Source organism: Quercus lobata, chromosome 7, assembly GCF_001633185.2.
Source record: "Quercus lobata isolate SW786 chromosome 7, ValleyOak3.0 Primary Assembly, whole genome shotgun sequence".
Classification (NCBI taxonomy): Eukaryota; Viridiplantae; Streptophyta; class Magnoliopsida; order Fagales; family Fagaceae; genus Quercus; species Quercus lobata.
In genome coordinates this window covers 39799847-39820116 of record NC_044910.1, presented here as the reverse complement: position 1 = coordinate 39820116, position 20270 = coordinate 39799847, and the positions used below count along the sequence as shown (strand labels likewise).

Here is a 20270-nt window from a genome sequence, read left to right as displayed (position 1 = left end):
GAGTGCTTGTTGTAGACTTGTAGGTTTTTATTTTTCCTAACAACTGTACTATAGTATAATTGTACATTAAAAAATATGAACTTTTAAAATTTTATATTTAAATAAATAATTTAAAATTAAAAAGGAAAAAAACTCTTGTCAAATAGACACTTGTAAGTTTTACATAAGTAGGCATTGGATACATATTTACAGCACACAAGTCCGTATATAAAAGCTAGAAAACCATTTTTCATATATTTTATACTTTATAGTGTAGAGGTTTTCTTTTTTCTTTTTTTGGGAGGGGAGTGGGGGTTATGTGAGACATTTAGGGTGTTCACATATATATATATATATATATAATATGTTCACTCTATGATAATTGCTCTTTATTAGTAGACCAATATACCAATTGGATTTTGGTATAGACATAGTTTGAATCTCGTATCTCTTATTCGAGAAATAAGAGTTTTTACTAGTTGAATTAATTGAAACCCACACACATGTTATTTTCTTATCAATAAACAAATTTGAGATTCAAATAATACCTTAGAACATTAGTGTTCAGGTTTCTAACAAATTTATCACTTTACACTCTAAAAAACTACTTTATCTATTTTAATTTTTAACACACAATTTTACAACTCATCCTATATCTCATTTCTTATTATACAATTCACCCTATATCCCATATCTTATTGATCACATCTAGCCAAACACTATTCATTTATTTATTCATAAATCTCTCTCTCTCTCTCTCTCTCTCTCTCTCTCTCTCTGAAGCAATCTAGCAACCTCTTTCACCACCGCCAACACCACCAAACCCACATTAGTCACACCTACTGCCGTCTAAAAAATCTACACCACCTACACCCACTACTCAACAAACCCACATCACTCACACCTATCACTACTCAATAAATCCACATCACCTAATTCCATAAACCGCAACCCCTAACCATCACAAATTGCAACCCAGCACCAATGCGATCAAAACCCACCCCCACTACGAACGAAACCCACCATTGCAAACAAAACCCACAAATCCCAACAAATCCGTCGGAGGCTACAAATTTGACAAATTGAGAGAGAGAGAATAAAAACCAATAAAAAAAAAGCACTAAAACTACTTGCAATAGTAAGTAAGAATTTACTATAGTACAGTTGTAAAAACTTTAGCTATAAACATTCGGATGTTGATGGTTTTTGGTATTTGGGAGTTATAAAATAACATTTTTGGGGGTTTTACATATTTGGATGCTAATACTCTTAGAGCACGTTTGATACATTGAATGAGGATTATAACATGAATGATATTTTTTATTACTGGTAATAGATGTATTATAATGAAATAACTAAAATTATTCATAAATTTGGTTGTGAGTTGTAACATTAGAATAAAATTTAAGATTTATTTTAAGAAAATCTTACCCATATACAATTAGGTTATATTTGGTGACAGTTATTGTTTTCTATTTTCAAAAACTTGTTTTTGGGAATATAAATAAAAAATAATTTTCTTGTATTTTTGAAATCAAAAACATGTTTGATCAGTTGAAATTAAAAAAATATAGAAAATACTAAAATATGTTATTACTAGAATTTGAACTCCAATGTTAACTCATTAAATGAGACAGATTTATTAAATTAAATGCGTATTTTCATTGACTTTTGAATATTAGAAACTGAAAACAATCTTTTGCATGTTTTCAGTTTCTTTCACAAATTGAGTTTTGAGAATAGTTTTTATTTTCTGACTATTTTGGGTTACCAAACAAGTTTTTTAGTCTCAAAAATAGAAAATTGTTTTTAGAAATAGAAAATAAGGGGAAAAAACAATTACCAAACATGCCCTTATATTTCCTTAAAAATAATTTTTTAATTTGAGAGATAAATGAATTATTTTTTAAGATTTTTTTTATTTTTATAATTTTTATGTGTATATAAAAATTTGTTTATTTGGAAATATATTAATTTTAGAAATTATTACACCTATTAAGAAATATCTATTACAACCATTTAGAAATTAATGATTATTCTTCATTTTAAGGAATAACTATTCATAAGAAATGATTATACACCACCAAAAAAAAAAAAAAAAAACATAATCAAACTAAAAAATAACTATTACATTACAGTTCCTATTACAGTCAACCAAACATGCTTTAATAATAGTTTTTTTTTTTTGGTAGTGTATTGTGTTCGAGGTTTTAATCTCATATTCTCTTCACCCATTATCTTTATTAAAAAAAGAATAATCAAAATTTTCATGTGGAGAACATGACCACCACCAATCACCTCGTCAAAGTTTTAATTTTTAATTTTTTAGAAAACATACGAAAATAACTAAATAAGTAAAAATTTATGTGAACATGACAACGTTAATATTTCCATTATAAAAAAAAAAACTAAAATGTTGAAGACTTTATTAAGCTTTTGAAGATCTAGTGTTTTTTTTTTTTTTTTTTTTTTTTTTTGTGTGGGGGGAGGTGGGTGAGGGAGGTGACTTCTTGGGTGAATAGATTCTGCAATGAGAATGTCCATACTTACGCTAAATGGACTTTGTTTCTTTTGTAATCTGTCAAACCTTTTTGTCCTGTGGAGCTTCCCCATGAATCTGTCCGCTTGTCCCGTTTAAGGACTCGTAATCTTGTTACTATTCCTTTTAATTAAATATTTATTTTTTTGGGGTCGTAGCGAGAAAAATAATTTTGTAGGTTCTGGAGCAATACTATTGCCTATAAAGATAGTTACATTATTCCAATGAAGACAATAGTACTGGATCCATCACATTGTTTCACATGGGCCTGGCCCGCCACACTTTTGACAAGCTCTTTTGTCTTTGCCATAACAAACAAAGGCCTACTAAAAGTATAGGAAATAGAGGCAGCCAATCAAATACTATAGCAAATTGGCAAATTGCGACCCCATTAAGTGCTGGAAGAGTATATTTAGCCGAAACCTTTTTTTTGGGTTAAAAGTGTAGAAAAAATGTAAAAAAAAATAAAGAAATGATATATTCACAACATGTTTACAATAAATTTTAAGTGACAGGTTGTTAATGGTTATTATTATTTGGGACCAAAAAGTAATTCTAGTATTAGGTTTAAATTCAAGCGAATAACAACTAATCACTTATGATTTGTTGTGAAAATATTATAGACGTAGTATATTTCTAAAAAATAAACTAAATAGTATATTGAAACCTATAAATAGTATAAAAAAAAAAACTCATAAATAATAAAAAAAATAAACTTAAATTAGAGATAACTGAAAAATTTAGCTCCTTCCAAATGCACCCCAACGACTCACTTTTCACATCAACGGGGAGATCAGGAGATGCAAAAGATCGTTGGGATCCGGGCAAGACTCACTTTACCAGCTTGTGGTTAATGCGTTATGTTGCCATGTGTGATTGTGTGTGAGTAGACAATTCTATCTTAAACGGGGCAGGTGGAAACACTTTTCAATGCCCATATATTTTTTTTTGCTGAACTTTTCAATGCCCATATTGGTATTATAGGAGGTCCTACTTGTATTTTACACTAAAGGCTAAAATCTATTCAAAGTTATTCAATTTTTAGACGTTTTGTTCAATTTTGTTAAAAAAATTATTGTTAAGTATGCAATTAACTAATGAAAAAATATTTACGTTTAAAAAAAATCTAACATAAAATATCTATAAAATATTTTTATTAATTTTATAGATTTTTTTAATGTGAAAATAATATTTTCAAGGGCAATTTTTTTTAACAAAATTGGACATATAATTAAATAAATTTGAAATTTAGAAGACTAAATTGAACGAAAATAAAGTTAGATTACTGAAATGAATTTTAGTCAAATTTAGAAGGTGCACTTTGCATTTTAGCCAAAAAAATAAAAAGAAATAAAACTTGTTTAAAAGGTCTAGTATTTTCAAAAGTACGATTTTCCTCTCCTTCCACCCTTGAAAATTTGAGCTAATATAATGAGACGCCAAAAGGGAGAATATATATATATATATATATATATATATATAGGGTTATGCTAACGAGTGCCTTAGGACACTCATTAACAATCCATTTTAGGAAAGTTTTAACATCACTTTTATGAGAAATGAAAAAATCTACCAAAATATTAATTTTTTTCCCATAAAATAACTAGATTCTTAATCAGTGCCCTAAAGGAACTCGTTAGCATTTCCCATATATATATTATGTGCGCGCGCGCGTACGCACGTTGTTAATAGGTGCATTTAAGGCATTTGTTAATTGACCAATTTAAGAACATTTTGATACCACTTTTATGATCAATATAAAAAAGCTATAAAAATTAATTATTATTTTTTATTTGCCAATAAAAAGTTTTTATAAATATTTCATAAAATGATGCCCTTAAGACATCTGTTAACTTTCTATATATTGTTGGTTAACATAAGTGGCTTCCTAAAAAATAACTAGCCCTTCAAAGTTACAATGTTATTTATGAATTGTTTTCAAAATATTTGTTGGATTTTCTTTTACATGTTCTGATTTTCATAGCAAATTGTACAATATATATATACTCATTAGAGTTGTAAAGATGATATATTCTCTTCAACAATTATATGCTTTTTTAAAAACAAAAATTTGTGTACATATGCCGGTATGCATGTTTGTGCGTGCATGTGTATATACGGTATCTATTTACTTTGAATTTATCTTGACTGGTATGTCAATATCATAATTTGCCTCTCATAAGTGAAAGTCTTGGCTCTGCTCTTAACTTGAGTTATTAAATGAAATGCAATACTGGAGACTACAGTTAGATTGACCAAAAAATCAATTGGCTTGTTGAGGATGTTAGAAGATTAAAAGTGACCAATGGTGAGAATCTACTAGATTGATGATTTAAAAGAAGGACAACAAGGGTTAAAGGATGGCGGAAAATGTTAGAGGCTAAGAAATTGGACACGATTAGGTGTGGTTCAACGAATTTAGGGGGGATTTGGGGGGATAGGATTTGAAGCTCAATCACAATAGATCGGGTTTTGGGCTAATTGAGTTGATTTAGGTTTGTATGTGAGAAAGTGCACATATAATTTTGTTTATTTAGGTAATATAACACCAGCTCAATTATATGGGAAGCGTTCATCTACAATCTTGCATGGCTTAAATTTACCCAATTATATTGATTTTTCTTTATTATTTCTCACTCAGTGATGTTGCCACTTGCCACATCATCAATTTTTTTGTTTAAAATGAATCAGAATACTTTACAAAAGTACATAAGAAGTAAGTGCCACAAAATAAAATACACGTAACTTCATATTTAAGGGAAATACCACGTATAGTGCTATATGTAACTTACCCTTTTCAAGGAACTTTTTAGGATTTGTTAAAGGTTAAAGCAAATTAGTAAAACATCAATTTGGGGGAGGGGGCCAAGTTTGTTGAAGCCAAAATGTTGCGTGTGTATATCAGTCGCAAGTTTTCATGATGTTAAGCTCTAAAGTTTCCGTTAATTTTTGGGTTAAAAAACTAAATTACATCCTTTAAATTTATGTGAATTATCATTCTGTCATATTGGTGTATTTATTATGCAATATATGATTGGTAATCTAATCACAACTCAAAAGAACATATTGATTCCCATAAATTAAAAACGAAAAAAAAAAAAAATATATTGATAATTGAAGTTTATTTACTATCATTAGGAGACGGTATCTCATGTGCTTGTCTCATAGGTTTGGGTCTTTCGGGACGTACAAAACTTTGGCATCTACTTTGGAGAGTGATATACTAAAAAACCTAAAATTCATATGGAATCACTCAAGAAAAACTAAAAAAAAAAAAAAATTGTCAAAGAAAGATGACTTGAAACCATAAACCATTTCAATTACAATGTTGTTGTCTTTGCATTTTCAGGTGTGAACGGTGAACTTGTTCCAAGATTCTTAGCAAGTGTGGACAGTGGCCTCTCATCAAAAGTGCTCTCACTTTATTGGCCAAATGTTCGCATGGGATGAAGTTATGAACAAATGATGACGTGGTCACACTTGTGGGGTCCAAATTTTATGCCTTTTTTAGTTTATTTAACACCAGACTATGAAATTGTTCTATTATTGGACATTTTTAGTGCGATAATTATTCTATAAATATAAGTATTTGTAGGATATGAGGGTAAAGATCGAAGTACAAGCCTCTAAGAAGAAATTTTATACATATATACGTTTGGATTAGATTAGAGTAAATATTTTATCTTATAAATAAATAAATAAATCGTTCCAGTGGATTCAAACGTTCTGGATAATCCTAATTTATGGTCACGAGGCTCATGACTCATCAGTGACGTCACAACTCATAACATACGTAAACAATTATGTTTAGCTACAACCGGGAGTACATGACTACGTGTGCCTTAGCAATCCCCGCCTTTGAAATTCCATCTCAGAATTTCACACCCCACGCCACAATCATCTAAATAAAGCACTCTCTCTCAAAAAAAGAAGAATTAGTGTAAACTTTCTCTCAAAAAAAAAAAAAAATCTAAATAAAGCACACGTATTAGTGTTTATATATATATATATATATATTAGTAATTTATGAAATTGTCAAGTTTGGTGTATTTGTAAGAAATGAAAGAATTTTAGTTTGAAAGGTTTTGTAATATTATTCTGATAATTAAAATGAGAATAATTATTTTTTTATGAAAAATATATAACTTATTATTATTATGAATAGTATAAAATATTATGTATGAAAAGATGTTCTCTTATCTAAATATTTATAAAATGAAATAATTTGATTTACATACATTTTTATTCAATTCTTGTGTAACTTACCCTTACTGAGCTGTGTAGCTTACCGCTTTTACTATTTTAGTAAAAAAAAAATTATTCTGGAGTAGAGGGAGCCTTGGTCGAATTTTGGAATGAGCTGGTTTTAGTTTTACAAGTACAACCCTATTTTGGCAATTTGATATTTAGCTATGTATTATGTATTTTAGGATCTGCTGATGAGAGTTGTATATTTTAGTATAATCAAAGATGTATTATGTGAAAGTGTGAAATTTGAATGACCGGTGGATTATGTTGTTCTTTGTGTATAGTGTAGATGCTCTAAATATAAAGTGAAAAAATTTATATTAATAAAGTAAAGAAATAAGAATGAAAAGAAAGAGAAAGAAAGCTTTTGTGAAAAATGTTTAGTTTGTTGTTGTTAATATCAAGTTCAAGTTTGATATTAGCATGTTGATTATGGTTATAAATCCAGGTATCAAGTTTGGGTCGTGACAAACATGGTATAAGATATCTACGTGGTTCAGAAATACCACTAGACCCTATGTTTAATAGAGACAAAATTTGAGGACAATCCGGTAAAAATATATCTCAAACTCCAAGTAAAATGCCTACAAAATATGACACTCTTGACTCTCCTACTAATCTATGTCTTCAAAACAAACTTCTTCAAAAAATTAAAAAAACCTCTCAATCCACTTTGATATTACCCTCAACACCACATACAGACCTAAAAAAAAAAAAAAAAAAGCCTCATTGCACATGCAAAATGCGTGTGATGTGGCTAGTATATATATAAGAGGATTTTCCCTTTTTGTAATGGTATTTTTTGTAATTCAAAAATACCCATAAACATTACATTTAATAGGGAAAAAATTTGAGGAAAACTCGGTAAAAATATATCTTCAATTCCATTTAAAATGCCTACAAAATATGACACTCTTTCACTAATCCATGTCTTCAAAATAAAGTTATCCAAAAAAAATTTTGAAAGGAAAATTATGACACTAGACCCAAAAAAAAAAAAAAAAAAAATCTCATCACACGCGCAAATTTGCGTGTGTGATGAGGCTAGTATATATAATAAGGGCTACATTTTAATCAATCAAACTCAAAATTTATTCACATCAAAAAATGATCATGCAAAAATTTATAAAAATACATGGTAGTTATGATAACTATATATATATATATATATATATACAAGCACCATTCATATTGTATCAATATTTTATTTTATTTTCTTCCTTTTTCTTGCTCTCATTTCTCATCAAATTCCCGCATACTCTCTCTCTATGAAGATAATAATAAAAAAGAATGAAGAATAATTATTTAAATAAAATACAACGTAGAATAAAAAATATTTTTTTAGAAGGTTGAATAAATAATTTGATTGTGGATATTTTTGAAAAGTGATTGTGTAAAATAGAAAAATTAATATTTTTTTAGAAGATAAAATAAATAATCTAATTGTGGATATTTTTGAAAAGTGGTTATGTAAGATTAAAAAAAAAAAAAGGTTTTTAGGCTAAAATAGATACGGGTTTTTGAAAGAAAAAGAAAATAAAATGATTATAAGAGAGAGAGAGAGGGTTTGAATTTGAACCTGTTCTTGTGTTGGGTAATTCTACATTCTAGACATATAATAAGAAGCTAGGAGTTTATTTGTTTCCAAACATGATAAAAAATCAAAATGGTTTGCAATTTTGCATTACACAACAGCTCTCATCGCTAGATCCATAATTTTAGTACATATAATTATATATTTATTTTTTTAGGGAATTTTAGTATATTTATAAATTCCAATTTTTTTTCTTTGACCATGTATATTTCAAATTTTCCCCCTCTAATAATCAAAGATCACATTTTTGTTCAAAATTATAAAGCCAGGTCTTACTTATACTCTCTCAGCCGTATTTTATTTTCCCAAAAAGTTAAAGGAAAAAAAATTTTTATCATCTATTATTTTATGGAAAATTATTAATTTACTTTTAACATGTTATTTCAAACTGATAAAAGGAACAAAAATTATCTTCGAACAAATGAGGCTATCATTTTTTATCCACCCAAAAAAAAAAAAAAGAAAAAAAAAAAGGAAAAGAAAAAAGATCTGCAATGGGATGTCGGGAGGATGCACAGTCAGCAGAGTGGACGGTCAACATACTGCCACGTGGAAGATCGTGTATTCTAAAAATAAGCCTTACTTTATATGTATAGTACGCCAATAAAAGGCATATAACATTTTTTTTGCTGAATAATCAAACAATAGAGATCTGACCAATCGCATATCTCGCACAGTAACACCTAATCGCATTGAATTTTTCCTCTTCTATCTATTCAAAAGAGATACACACACACATAAGTCTCTCAGTTCATAGCAAAAGCAAAAAAAGGCACAAAAGCTCCATTTCGATCATCATCAATGGCGGTGAAGAGCTTCAAGTACGTGATCGTCGGTGGCGGAGTCTCAGCCGTGAGTTTCTCGATCATTTGCTCTCAGACTATTCTTTTTTTCGTTTTCACGATCAGATACCTTTCCTTTTGCCCTTGTAAATTTTACAGTTTTTAGCTGCTATCTGTTTGATTTATTTGGATCGCTGATGATTTTTCGTTTTTCGATTTTGAATTGTTAATCTGAATTATAGTTTTGTTTACACAGAACACAGATCTATATGCCTTTTTCGAATTTTCATTTTCTTAGCGTTTTCAGTCAACACTATGAACAATAGTGGTTGCTTTTGGCATAAATATATCCAAATAATTGAGGATTTAATTGATTTTTCTGAATATTTGAGGATTAAATATAATTAACTAAGCGTTTCATTGAATCTCTGTTGTGTTTTGGAAATTAGCGAAGTGAATTAGGTTTTTCTGGCCGATTTAAAACAAAAATGACAAATTATGTTCGGATTTTGATTCATTAGATATTGAAACAATATAGCATATATAAAATGTTGGTGTTATATATTCTATAGGCTGTGTTTAGAGAGGTTTGTGTACTGTAGATGAATTTTTGTTTTCTTATTCTGAATTGAATGTTGTTGATGTTATAGGGATATGCGGCTAGGGAATTTGCCAAACAGGGTGTTAAGCCAGGAGAGCTGGCAATCATTTCCAAAGAGGCGGTATGTTTTTCTATGCCATTGTAGACTCAGTTACATATATTATGCGATTGGGGCGTCTGGCATTCTGGTCACTGATTTGTTATGTTGACTGCAAAGGTTTTAAACTAGGAAGCACTTAAACTTCATTTGGGTTGTATCTGCTATGTCATGTTATAATTTTCCAGAAATTGCTCTTGTCGCCGTGTCATACCCGTACTTGTGTCTGTGTTCGTGCTCGGGTCCATGCTTCCTAGGTTTTAAATTGTTGTATAACTTGTTTTTTTTTTTTTTTTTAATAAATAATTTTTATAATCTATTTTACATTGAAAGATATGGTATCTATGAGAAGCATTGACACCCCCAAATCATTGGCGTGTCACACATTAGGATACTATCAAATATGCATGTGTTGGGAAGAAAAAATATAGTTTGTTTTATTTTAAAAAATTACTTTTGATTTTAGATTGTTTTAAAAGATTTTGATTGTTGTTATTTATTTTCAGAACTTGTAATAAACATAAAGTATGTCTAAAAATAAATAAAATATGTCTAAAGATATATTAATTAATTTTCTTATCCCTAATATGTCATGTCTTTTTCAAGAATTATTGTGTTCCGTGTCACAAAGTGTTTGAGTACTTAGTGTGGTACAATTTTAAAATTTGGATACAAATGCAATAATGCATAATTTTATGCCAGGACACTTCATTTGCTTACGGTGAAGTTCATCTGGTCACGTTCATCTAGTCGATGTTAGAATTCATGATGTTCTTGACATCTTTATTTCCACATTGTATTGCTCATGGTTTAATTGAGATAATAATAGCTTCCTTTATTTACTTTCACAAACGAGATATTTTTATACAATTTCTAGGCAGAACAAAAACAAGAATTATGGTTTATAATTACAACCACTAAAACAAAAATTAAGTCTTAATACCAAAAATTTTGTGAATCTTCAATAGTCTAGTCAAGGTTGATCATATGTAATTTTTTATTTCCTATTCTATCTGAATAGTTTTTGTCACTTCTTTAATTGATATGTCATTTTTTTCTACAGAATTAATGTTTTTTTTTTTTTTTTTGGTGGTTGTAATCTATATTTTTTTTATTCCCTCAACTTGAATCAACTCACTATTTCTCATTGGAGTATTAATCCCCCTCCTCTAAATAATGCCAAACCATTTCAAGTAATTCTTCCTCATCTTTTCATCAACAGGGTTCACCCTAATCTTTAAGCAAATTTCCTCATTTTGATTCCTATCTTTCTTTGTATTTGTACTTATCCATCTTAATATTCTCATTTTAGCTACACTCAATTTTTTTGTTTTTGTTTTTGTTTTTGTTTTTGGAGAACCGCTACACTCAATTTATGAATAGGTTTCTTCTTAATAAAATTCAATACCATAGAGTGTAGCTGATCTTATAGTAGTCTCATAAAAGTGCTCCTTAACTTAATAGGTATTATATAGGATCAGACAATACTCCAAAAATGCTTTTCCACGTCATCCACATTACTTTTATCTTATGATTCACATCCTCTTCAATCTATCAATATTTTTGAATTATGGATCCAAGATTTTGAAAACTCTTGTTTTATCTTATGATTCACATCCTCTTCAATCTATCAATATCTTTGAATTATGGATCCAAGATTTTATTTATATGTACTCTGCTTTAGTCCTACTTCCAAAAGCCTTTAGATTCTACATTAACTCCATGTCTAGTGTTAGCCACCAGATTATATCATCTCCAAAAATCATTCATCATGGGACTTCCTTTTGAATCAATTTAGTGAGCTGATTCATCACTAAAGCAAAGAGATTTGGGCTTAACGTTGATTCTTGATGCAAACATATGGTGATAGGAAACTCACTTGAGATGCCTACACTTGTTCTCACACTAGTTATAGCTCCATCATACATATCCTTAATAAACTTAATATATTTTAGAGGTACTCATTTTTTACATTCATAATAGTGATTAAATTTTATGCTAACCGTCAACCTACTGCAAGCTTTCTCTTTCCAGACAGGATTGGCTATGAATAAAATACATGACACTCAGCAGTAAGCACATACATAGGCAGAGTTAATTATGTATTATAATTGACTTATAAAAAAAAAAAAAAAAGACTGTCACTAATGTTTCCTTATTGAATCCTGGGCGACTTAGTATTTCCATTTGAATTTTGAATTAGGATTTTAGATTTATTTTCTTTCTATTATCTCTATCTTTGTTATGTTTCTTAGATTTGTTAGACGTCTATGGAAGGTGAAGTTTAATCATAAAAAGGGATATAGGGGATCTAAGAAGAAAGAATTGTTTGTTTCTTTATCATATTATTATATGCTCTAGCACTCTCATATCTCATTCTATTCGTCTTGATCCTGGCTTGACAACTCATAAAGCAGATGAGTTGTATTGCTGATCTTATTTCACAAAATTTTCCACTGTTTCATTCAACATCAGCTGTGGGCCTAAGCAGCCTTTGCATCAGATGCACTAAGGTCTCATGGAGCCTAGTTGTAGAACTCAAATCATGTGAGATGTTGTGTGAAGCAAAGCACATTAATCGATAGAGAAAATAACATAGTTGCAAAAATTGAACATGTTGGAAAATTGTGGTATTCAATCATGTGATCAACTATGATTTTAAGATGTTTCATCCCACTTGGAAGTAAATTACATGACCCCCAAATTTAACCACTAAGCAATACAGGGTATATTTTATATTAAAATTCACTAATACGACAAAAACTTTCATCTGCATGCTACTTAGTGATTGAAAATTTTCTTCTGTTACAGCAGTTCATGGATTATGCTTTTATTACCTCCTGTAATAAACTTCTATTGCATGTTCCCTGATTCATGCTTTCCTATTTTCAGGTGGCACCTTATGAACGTCCTGCACTTAGCAAGGCCTACCTATTCCCTGAGTGTGAGTAGCATTATTTGTATGCTTAGTTTGTTTGACTGAATTTAGATCAAATTTAGATCTAAGCTAGAGTGTTGTACCGCTGGCCTTTTACTTACAACCCACTATACCATTGATCATTAACTCGGTCTTGTTCCATGTATTTCGCAGCTCCTGCCAGACTCCCTGGGTTCCATGTATGTGTTGGAAGTGGAGGAGAGAGATTGCTTCCAGAGTGGTACAAAGAGAAAGGTTATGCTTCACGCATTAAATGTCACTTCTAATTTAGTATCGATTTACAAGAAGTTTCTATAGTGGATGCTAATAATCTAAGGATATTAAGGAAGTAGTCATTGATCATTTTTGTGTTTTGGTAGCTTATAATTTATGGGCAAAACTTAGATACAATACTTAGGTGTTGTTCCTTAGGTTCATTTCTTAAGATTCAGCCATGTGGTTGTACTTAACTAAAAATACACTTCCATTCCATGAGTGCAAAGTCACATGGCTGAATTTTAAGAAGGGAACTTAAGGAATAACATCTAAGTATTGTATCTAAGTTTTGTCCATAATTTATAGATGTCTAGTAGAGAATGGCTTAGTTAACATGTTCTTGTTGAAATTTGATTGACGGTTGCAGGAATAGAATTGATCCTCAGCACAGAAATAGTTAAAGCAGATCTTGCTGCCAAAACTCTGATTAGTGCTGCTGGAGAAACTTTCAATTATCAGATTTTGATTATTGCAACTGGTTCATCAGTAAGTATTACTGAGGATTTCCAGAAAACCATTCTTGCATGCCTTTCCCATCTTGTTTGCACTGTGTAATTATTATTATTATTATTTAATTTTGCTATTTTGCAGGTTATCAGGTTGACAGATTTTGGCGTACAAGGAGCCGATGCCAAAAACATCTACTACTTGAGAGAAGTTGATGATGCTGATAAGCTTGTAGAAGCTATCAAAGCAAAGAAGAATGGGAAGGTTGTGATTGTTGGAGGAGGCTATATTGGTCTTGAGCTTAGTGCGGTTATGAAAATCAACAATTTGGATGTCAGCATGGTTTACCCTGAACCATGGTGCAGTAAGTGGAGACTAATTTAAGGCATTATTTTGTATTATTAATTTGACTATTTAGTTCTTGTAAGTAGATGCCTATTCATTCTTGGATTTTATTGGTAGATGCTTTCTTTCCTAATTCAGGCTGTGTTTTTGCAGTGCCTCGGCTTTTCACTGCTGATATAGCTGCTTTCTATGAGGGTTTTTATAAAAACAAAGGAATCCAAATTATCAAGGGAACAGTTGCTGTTGGGTTTACAGCTGATTCAAATGGAGAGGTAAGTATTCAAATGGAGAGGTAAATGTTCACATTATCTATGAGACTGAAAGTTTTATGGAAATATTTTGCATATCTTTCAGGTAAAGGAAGTGAAGCTTAAGGATGGCAGGGTGCTAGAAGCTGACATTGTTGTTGTTGGTGTTGGGGGAAGGCCTCTTACAACATTATTCAAAGGTCAGGTTGAAGAGGAGAAAGGTGGCATTAAGGTAATTGTGACATATGATTAGTGTTGCTGTCTTGACATATATTACCAGGTATGTGTCAGATGGTAATTTTGAGATTTTAGCTTATGACACAACTTGTTGATTGCAGACTGACTCATTCTTCAAAACAAGCGTTCCTAATGTATATGCTGTAGGCGATGTGGCCACTTTCCCTTTGAAATTGTACAAGGAGTTGAGAAGAGTTGAACATGTTGACCATGCACGCAAATCTGCTGAGCAGGCTGCGAAGGTGTGCACCTTCTCAATTGTCTCATCTTCACAAATTATGAGCCCATCTAAATACTTCTTTCTGAAATTGGATCACCCATAAAATTTCTTTTTATCCCCAAAAATTGGGGATAATTTCCAATTTTGTAACTTTTGTTTCTGTGCCTCCTGCTAAATCTTCTCACTTGCTCTTCCTTTCTTTGAAATTCTCTTTATTGTAGATGGCTCTCTCGTAATTACATTTATTGTACTTTTATGAAAATAAAAAATAAAATTTACATACTGTTTTTGCAGGCCATCAAGGCAAGTGAGGAGGGGAAAACAATTGAGGTGTATGACTACCTTCCATTCTTCTATTCTCGCTCATTTGATCTGTCATGGCAATTCTATGGTGACAATGTTGGTGACACAGTGATATTTGGAGACAATAACCCAGAATCTCCGAAGCCCAAGTTCGGATCATACTGGATCAAAGATGGGAAGGTATTGGGAGCTTTCCTGGAGGGTGGGACTCCTGAGGAAAACAAGGCAATAGCCAAAGTTGCAAGGGTGCAACCTCCTGTTGAGAATTTGGATGTGCTATCAAAGGAGGGTCTTTCCTTTGCTTGCAAGATATGAAAACTTTCTTCCGTAGGGGGGAAGATGGATACCTTTTGATGCCACTTCTTGTCTATGTAGATTACATAAAACTGTTGGCTTTTGTTTTCCTACCCACTTATGTTTTGATTTGGTAAATTATGATCTATGAGCTGCAGATACTCGTTCCTTATTGTAGCTTTGAATTTAATAATTTGTTACGTTTACTGCTGGTTATTTAGGTCCAATTGTGAGTTTGCCAACGAAGGTTTGCTTTAAACAGTAGAAAAATTTTCATTGACATAATATAAGGTATTTTTTTCCACAATGATATTAAATAAATAAATAACTGGATGAGTTTTTGGAAAGTTGAATGTATCGTTGGTAGGAAGTGATACCTTGAATACCGTACGAAGTGAAAGTTTAAGAAACAAAAATAGTTTTACTCGTCCTCTTCCCTTTCCCAAAAAAAAAAAAAAAAAAGGGTCCAAATTGTTATATGTTAGATGCTTAAATTTCCAATAGTGTGCAACTGCAGAAACATAAATTGTAAAACTTTTCATCCTTAATTCGGTTGTGAATGGCTACCCCATTACTTTGGGTATAACCGCCCCATAATTTTGGGACTAAGGTTTGCCAAGACTCGTGGCTCAATCGGCACCGCTTGGAGGTTGGTGTTTGCAACAAAGACATCCAATTATCAGGATTCTAGGATTAAGGCTATGTTGTCAAATCTTCTCATGTCCCTTCTAAATTGGTTAAAACGTACATATATGGTAATAGGAAGGATTAAGGCTATGTTGTCAAATCTTCTCATGTCCCTTCTAAATTGGTTAAAACGTACATATATGGTAATAGGAGTGGCAATTTTACTAATTGTTTGTGAATTGATGACAAGATTGAAATGTATGTATATAGTAAATTGTTTGTGAAGCAGTATTGAAGATTACTGTAAGTCAAACAATTTACTTAGTCTCTGATTGCTTCACAAATATTTAGGTGTGAGAGCAACTCCTTGAAGATTATAGCAAATCCACCAATTGCATGCAAGAAAAAAGAAAGATATGATATCCATATCATAACAAACCAAATTCCCATATACTGAAAAATTAAAATCAGCATAGCTGCACTCATAAAGCGTCTTTTCTACCTAATGTTAACTGAAACTAGGTTACTCTACATGAGTAAACTTCAACATCTAATTAGGAGCTCTGAATTGAGAAGGGCTTCGAATGGAGAGAAAAACGATCAACCCCTTAATCAAAGAGACCAAAGAGACCACCCTGCAACAAGTTCAAGTAAAAGAGAAAACAATTAGATAAAATCCAACAGTTCAGATATATATATATATATATATATTTTTCAGTGCCTGCAAACATAAGTAGTATGATATGATGGTTTCAGAAAGGCATGTTATGATATGATCCTAACACAGCATATTGGCATATGCACCACAAAAATGACTCAAATGATAATGCATGTTAATAAAGCACGTACAACTCCTTCTCACAACATGGGCAAGAAATGGTTTTATGATTTGCAATATGCAACTTTCAACTGAAATCTTCATGTAAAAAACTGCATATGCACCACACAAATGACTCAAATGATAATGCATGTTAGTAAAGCATGTACAACTCCTTCTCACAACATGGGCAAGAAATTTTATGATTTGCAACTTTCAACTGAAATCTTCTTGTAAAAAAGTGCAGACTATGATTTAGGCAATTATCAAAATATTAGTGCAAAATTAATGTACTAGCTCCAAAAGGATTATGTCAAGAAAGGCTTACATCTTCCTCCTCTGACTCCTCCTTTTCCTCTTTCTTAGACTCAGCAGCAGCAGGAGCAGCGGCAGCAGCAGTGGCACCAGTATCAGCACCACCTGCAACTGCCACTGCAACTGCAGCAGCACCACCAGAAGGCACTGAGGCCAGCTTCTCTCGCCCAGCAGCAATAAGTTCTGTTATGTCTTTTCCCTTAACTTGTGAAAGAAGAAGCTCAATCTTGTCATCATCAGCTTCAGCACCAACTGTAAACAATGAAACAATAAAGAAGTCTCAGCCAATTGTGGTACATTAATGCAAGGGGGATTTCCACAATAGAGAAAAACAAACCAACAACTTGTGCTACAAGGCTTGTCTCCAACAAAACTAAGCAAACAGATAATCCAAAATCAGCATTATAGAATCCAACAGTAACACAATGAATATCATATTAGCAGTCTTATGTAGGGTCTCCAATAATAACAAGTCACATTATTCACAACTCCCATTTCCAAACTAATTAACATAAGTCACATTACATTGAATTCAAACAATGGCACTCCCAACTCCCAAGCCAAAAGATGGGTCGATAATATATTTTTTTCTCTCTTCAAAATAAGAAACATAAAAAAATAATAATAATAAAGGTAAAATACTATTTTAGTTCCTAAACTTTACCAAAAGTTTCTTTTTCATCCTTAAATTTGAAGAAGTCCATTTTTCATCACTAAACTATTGAAAAGTTCATATCTTTCTTCCCTAAACTATTGAAGATTTTTTATTTATGTCCTTAAACTTTATTAAAAGTTTATTTTTCATCCCTAAACTATTGAAAAAAAGAGAGTTCTTTTTCATCCCTATTCTTGTTTCTAACTATTAAAAAAACTCTTTATAAAGTTTAGGGATGAAAAAACAACTTTTTAAAGTTTTAGTAACGAAAAACAAACTTTTGTTGTTTCTAACTATTAAAAAAACTCTTTATAAAGTTTAAGGATGAAAAAAGAATATTTTAAAGTTTTAGGAATGAAAAACAAATTTTTGTTAAAGTTTAGAGTCCAAATAGAATTTTATCCTAATAATAATAATAATAATAAAATACTACACATACACAGTACATATATTTTTTTTAAAAAAAATTGTAACTCCCTTTTTGCAATTTATCCTAAAGCCAAGAAAACATGAGTAATGTATAACAAAAAACCAGTCATACATAGATCTATACAAAACAAACATGTTTATACAAGTAAACAAGTAAAAAAAGAAAGCTTTTATTTTATATATTTTTTTTTAAGTGTGAAAAAATAACCAGAGCCGAGAATGTTCTTGATGTCTTCAGCAGAAGGGGTGGTGTTCCCTCCCAACACAGCAAGCAAATACGCAGCGATCACCTTCATCTTTCTCTACTCAACAACTCACAAACCCTAGCAATCCAAATTTTTAGAGGCAACAAAATAAAGGCCGAGAAAAGAGGGTTTTATATGTGTGTAGAAGACACTAGGGCTTTTGTAGTACGACGTGGAGTACAAGAAATGTGTCTGTTTGGTTCGGGTCCGAATTCCAAATGGGGTCTGGGCTTAACATGCAGGCCTATCACATGATCTCACGGTCTTCTCCTTTTCTTCTTTTTTAATTTTTTTTTATTTTTAATTTAATTTTTTTATTCACCCTTTTATTTTTAATTTTCCTAACATTAATATTCAATACTTTTAGGAGTGGCCCCTAATAAGTTTGGTTAGGAATTTTGATTCTAGAATCTTATGAGACTTTGGGAACTGAATTAGAATTTCAAGTAAGAAAGTCTAAGGATACAACATTTTCATAACACCCTTATTTTTAGTTCTGGTAGTCCAGGTCTAATATTTTATTATTCTATTTAATTTTATTTTAATATATGAGGGATTGACATCTCAATTGTAGTGAAAATATTATAACAGTTTGTTGTATTCGTAGAAAAAAATGTACAGTAATTATTAAAATGGTTTCAATTATATGAGTAAAATATTTTATTTATTTTATATATAATTTTTCCTTCGTTTCATATATAATTATAATTAATCAATGCATTAATTAATTGGGAAACTATGGTTAGTGCTCTCACTTTGGGGGCAATTTCAAGATAGCTCATGAAAAGGAGCTCTCATGAATGCTATGATTTCTTTTTTCTTCATAGAAAAATTGATGCACAGCAGTACAAGGGTACAAGGCCAACTGAATCAACTAGTAGGTTATTCACATCAAGATTGTAAAATGTAAGGTAGTAGAATTGTGTGAGAATGAGAATGACTCATTATAACATAGGGTTTGTTCTTTGCCTTTGTTTATATCAAAAGTCATAGGTGGACATGGAAGGTTGCAATTTGGGCAGAAATTCATGACAGCCAAAGCCCACAATCTTCACTGGACCTCATTACGATAAGCTGGAGCTGAAGGTGTTCAATAGCTACAGGACTCAAGCCTGTTACCTCTTATAATTTTGGGGAAGTGGAAATCCAAAAAAAGCAAAGGCACAGTCTAATGTAGCCACAAGTTTTTCTCTAAGAGCATATTCTATTTGATAAGGTTTTAGATTCTTTTAAGTTTAAATTTTTAGATCAATAGTCTTGTAGTTCAATTAGTACATTTTAACGTTTTTATTAGGAATGTGTAGGATTCAAATTCCTAGACCCCATTATTGTAAGTATGGAGATATTTTCTCAAAAAAAAAAAAAAAAAAGTATGGAGATATCAAAAAATTAAAATTTTTGGCTTCTTGAATTGTTGAGATATAATGTCTTATTATTTTAAAGGGGAGAAAGAAAACAATCTAGGTGGTCATTATGGAGAGGTATTATAAGATTTTCACAGTCCAATTATATTTACTCAAAAAAAAAAAAAAATCCTATAATATAAGACCTTATGTGGGGCCCAATAATTTATGGGCCAGGCCCATTTGCCCGTGGAAAGTCCAAAGGCCCAAACCGAAAAAGGTTAAGGCCCGAGCTCAAAGATACAAGGCAAGGAGATGCAACCGAGGACAGTCTAGTCCTCGGCAGGCCCAAAGCTCCATTGAGAAGAGGGGTAAAAGAGAGATATAGGAACAAATTTGGAAGGAGATCTAAAATATCTTGGGGAAGTTATCCTTACTACCCCTCCCAGATAAGACTCTGCACATAACAGAGCCGTATTCTTCAGCTTTATCAACCATCCCCAACAATTCTGGGATGAGACTGATGGGACAAATGTCAGTCTCGTAAAGGTTGACCCTACACGTGAACGAAGGACAGCGAACGCAGGCTAGTATAAAAGAAGAAGTAAGTGAATCTGGTAAGGGGCTCTGATCCAACCCCCAGAAAGAAAGACTCCATGGGTGGAAACACCCTAAGAACACATGCAGATCACAAAAAGACCCACCGTCGGGT

General features: G+C 31.4%; 2 protein-coding genes across 2 annotated transcripts; one reads left to right on the top strand and one right to left on the bottom strand.

The window, feature by feature from the left end:
- Positions 1–8995: 8995 nt before the first annotated feature.
- On the top strand, positions 8996–15354 carry LOC115953401 (monodehydroascorbate reductase, seedling isozyme-like). The gene is made up of 10 exons (XM_031071038.1): positions 8996–9212; positions 9793–9864; positions 12733–12784; positions 12932–13012; positions 13401–13519; positions 13625–13844; positions 13979–14097; positions 14180–14305; positions 14412–14552; positions 14825–15354. The coding sequence occupies exons 1-10, from the start codon at positions 9162–9164 to the stop codon at positions 15146–15148; spliced, it is 1305 nt and encodes a 434-aa protein (XP_030926898.1). The 5' UTR covers positions 8996–9161; the 3' UTR covers positions 15149–15354.
- Positions 15355–16062: 708 nt separating this feature from the next.
- Positions 16063–18361, bottom strand: LOC115953464 (60S acidic ribosomal protein P2-like). The gene is made up of 3 exons (XM_031071110.1): positions 18179–18361; positions 16900–17138; positions 16063–16389 (listed from the first exon to the last, which is right to left on the bottom strand). Exons 1-3 carry the CDS (start codon positions 18264–18266, stop codon positions 16363–16365), a joined length of 354 nt encoding a protein of 117 aa, XP_030926970.1. The 5' UTR covers positions 18267–18361; the 3' UTR covers positions 16063–16362.
- Between the last annotated feature and the right edge of the window lie 1909 nt (positions 18362–20270).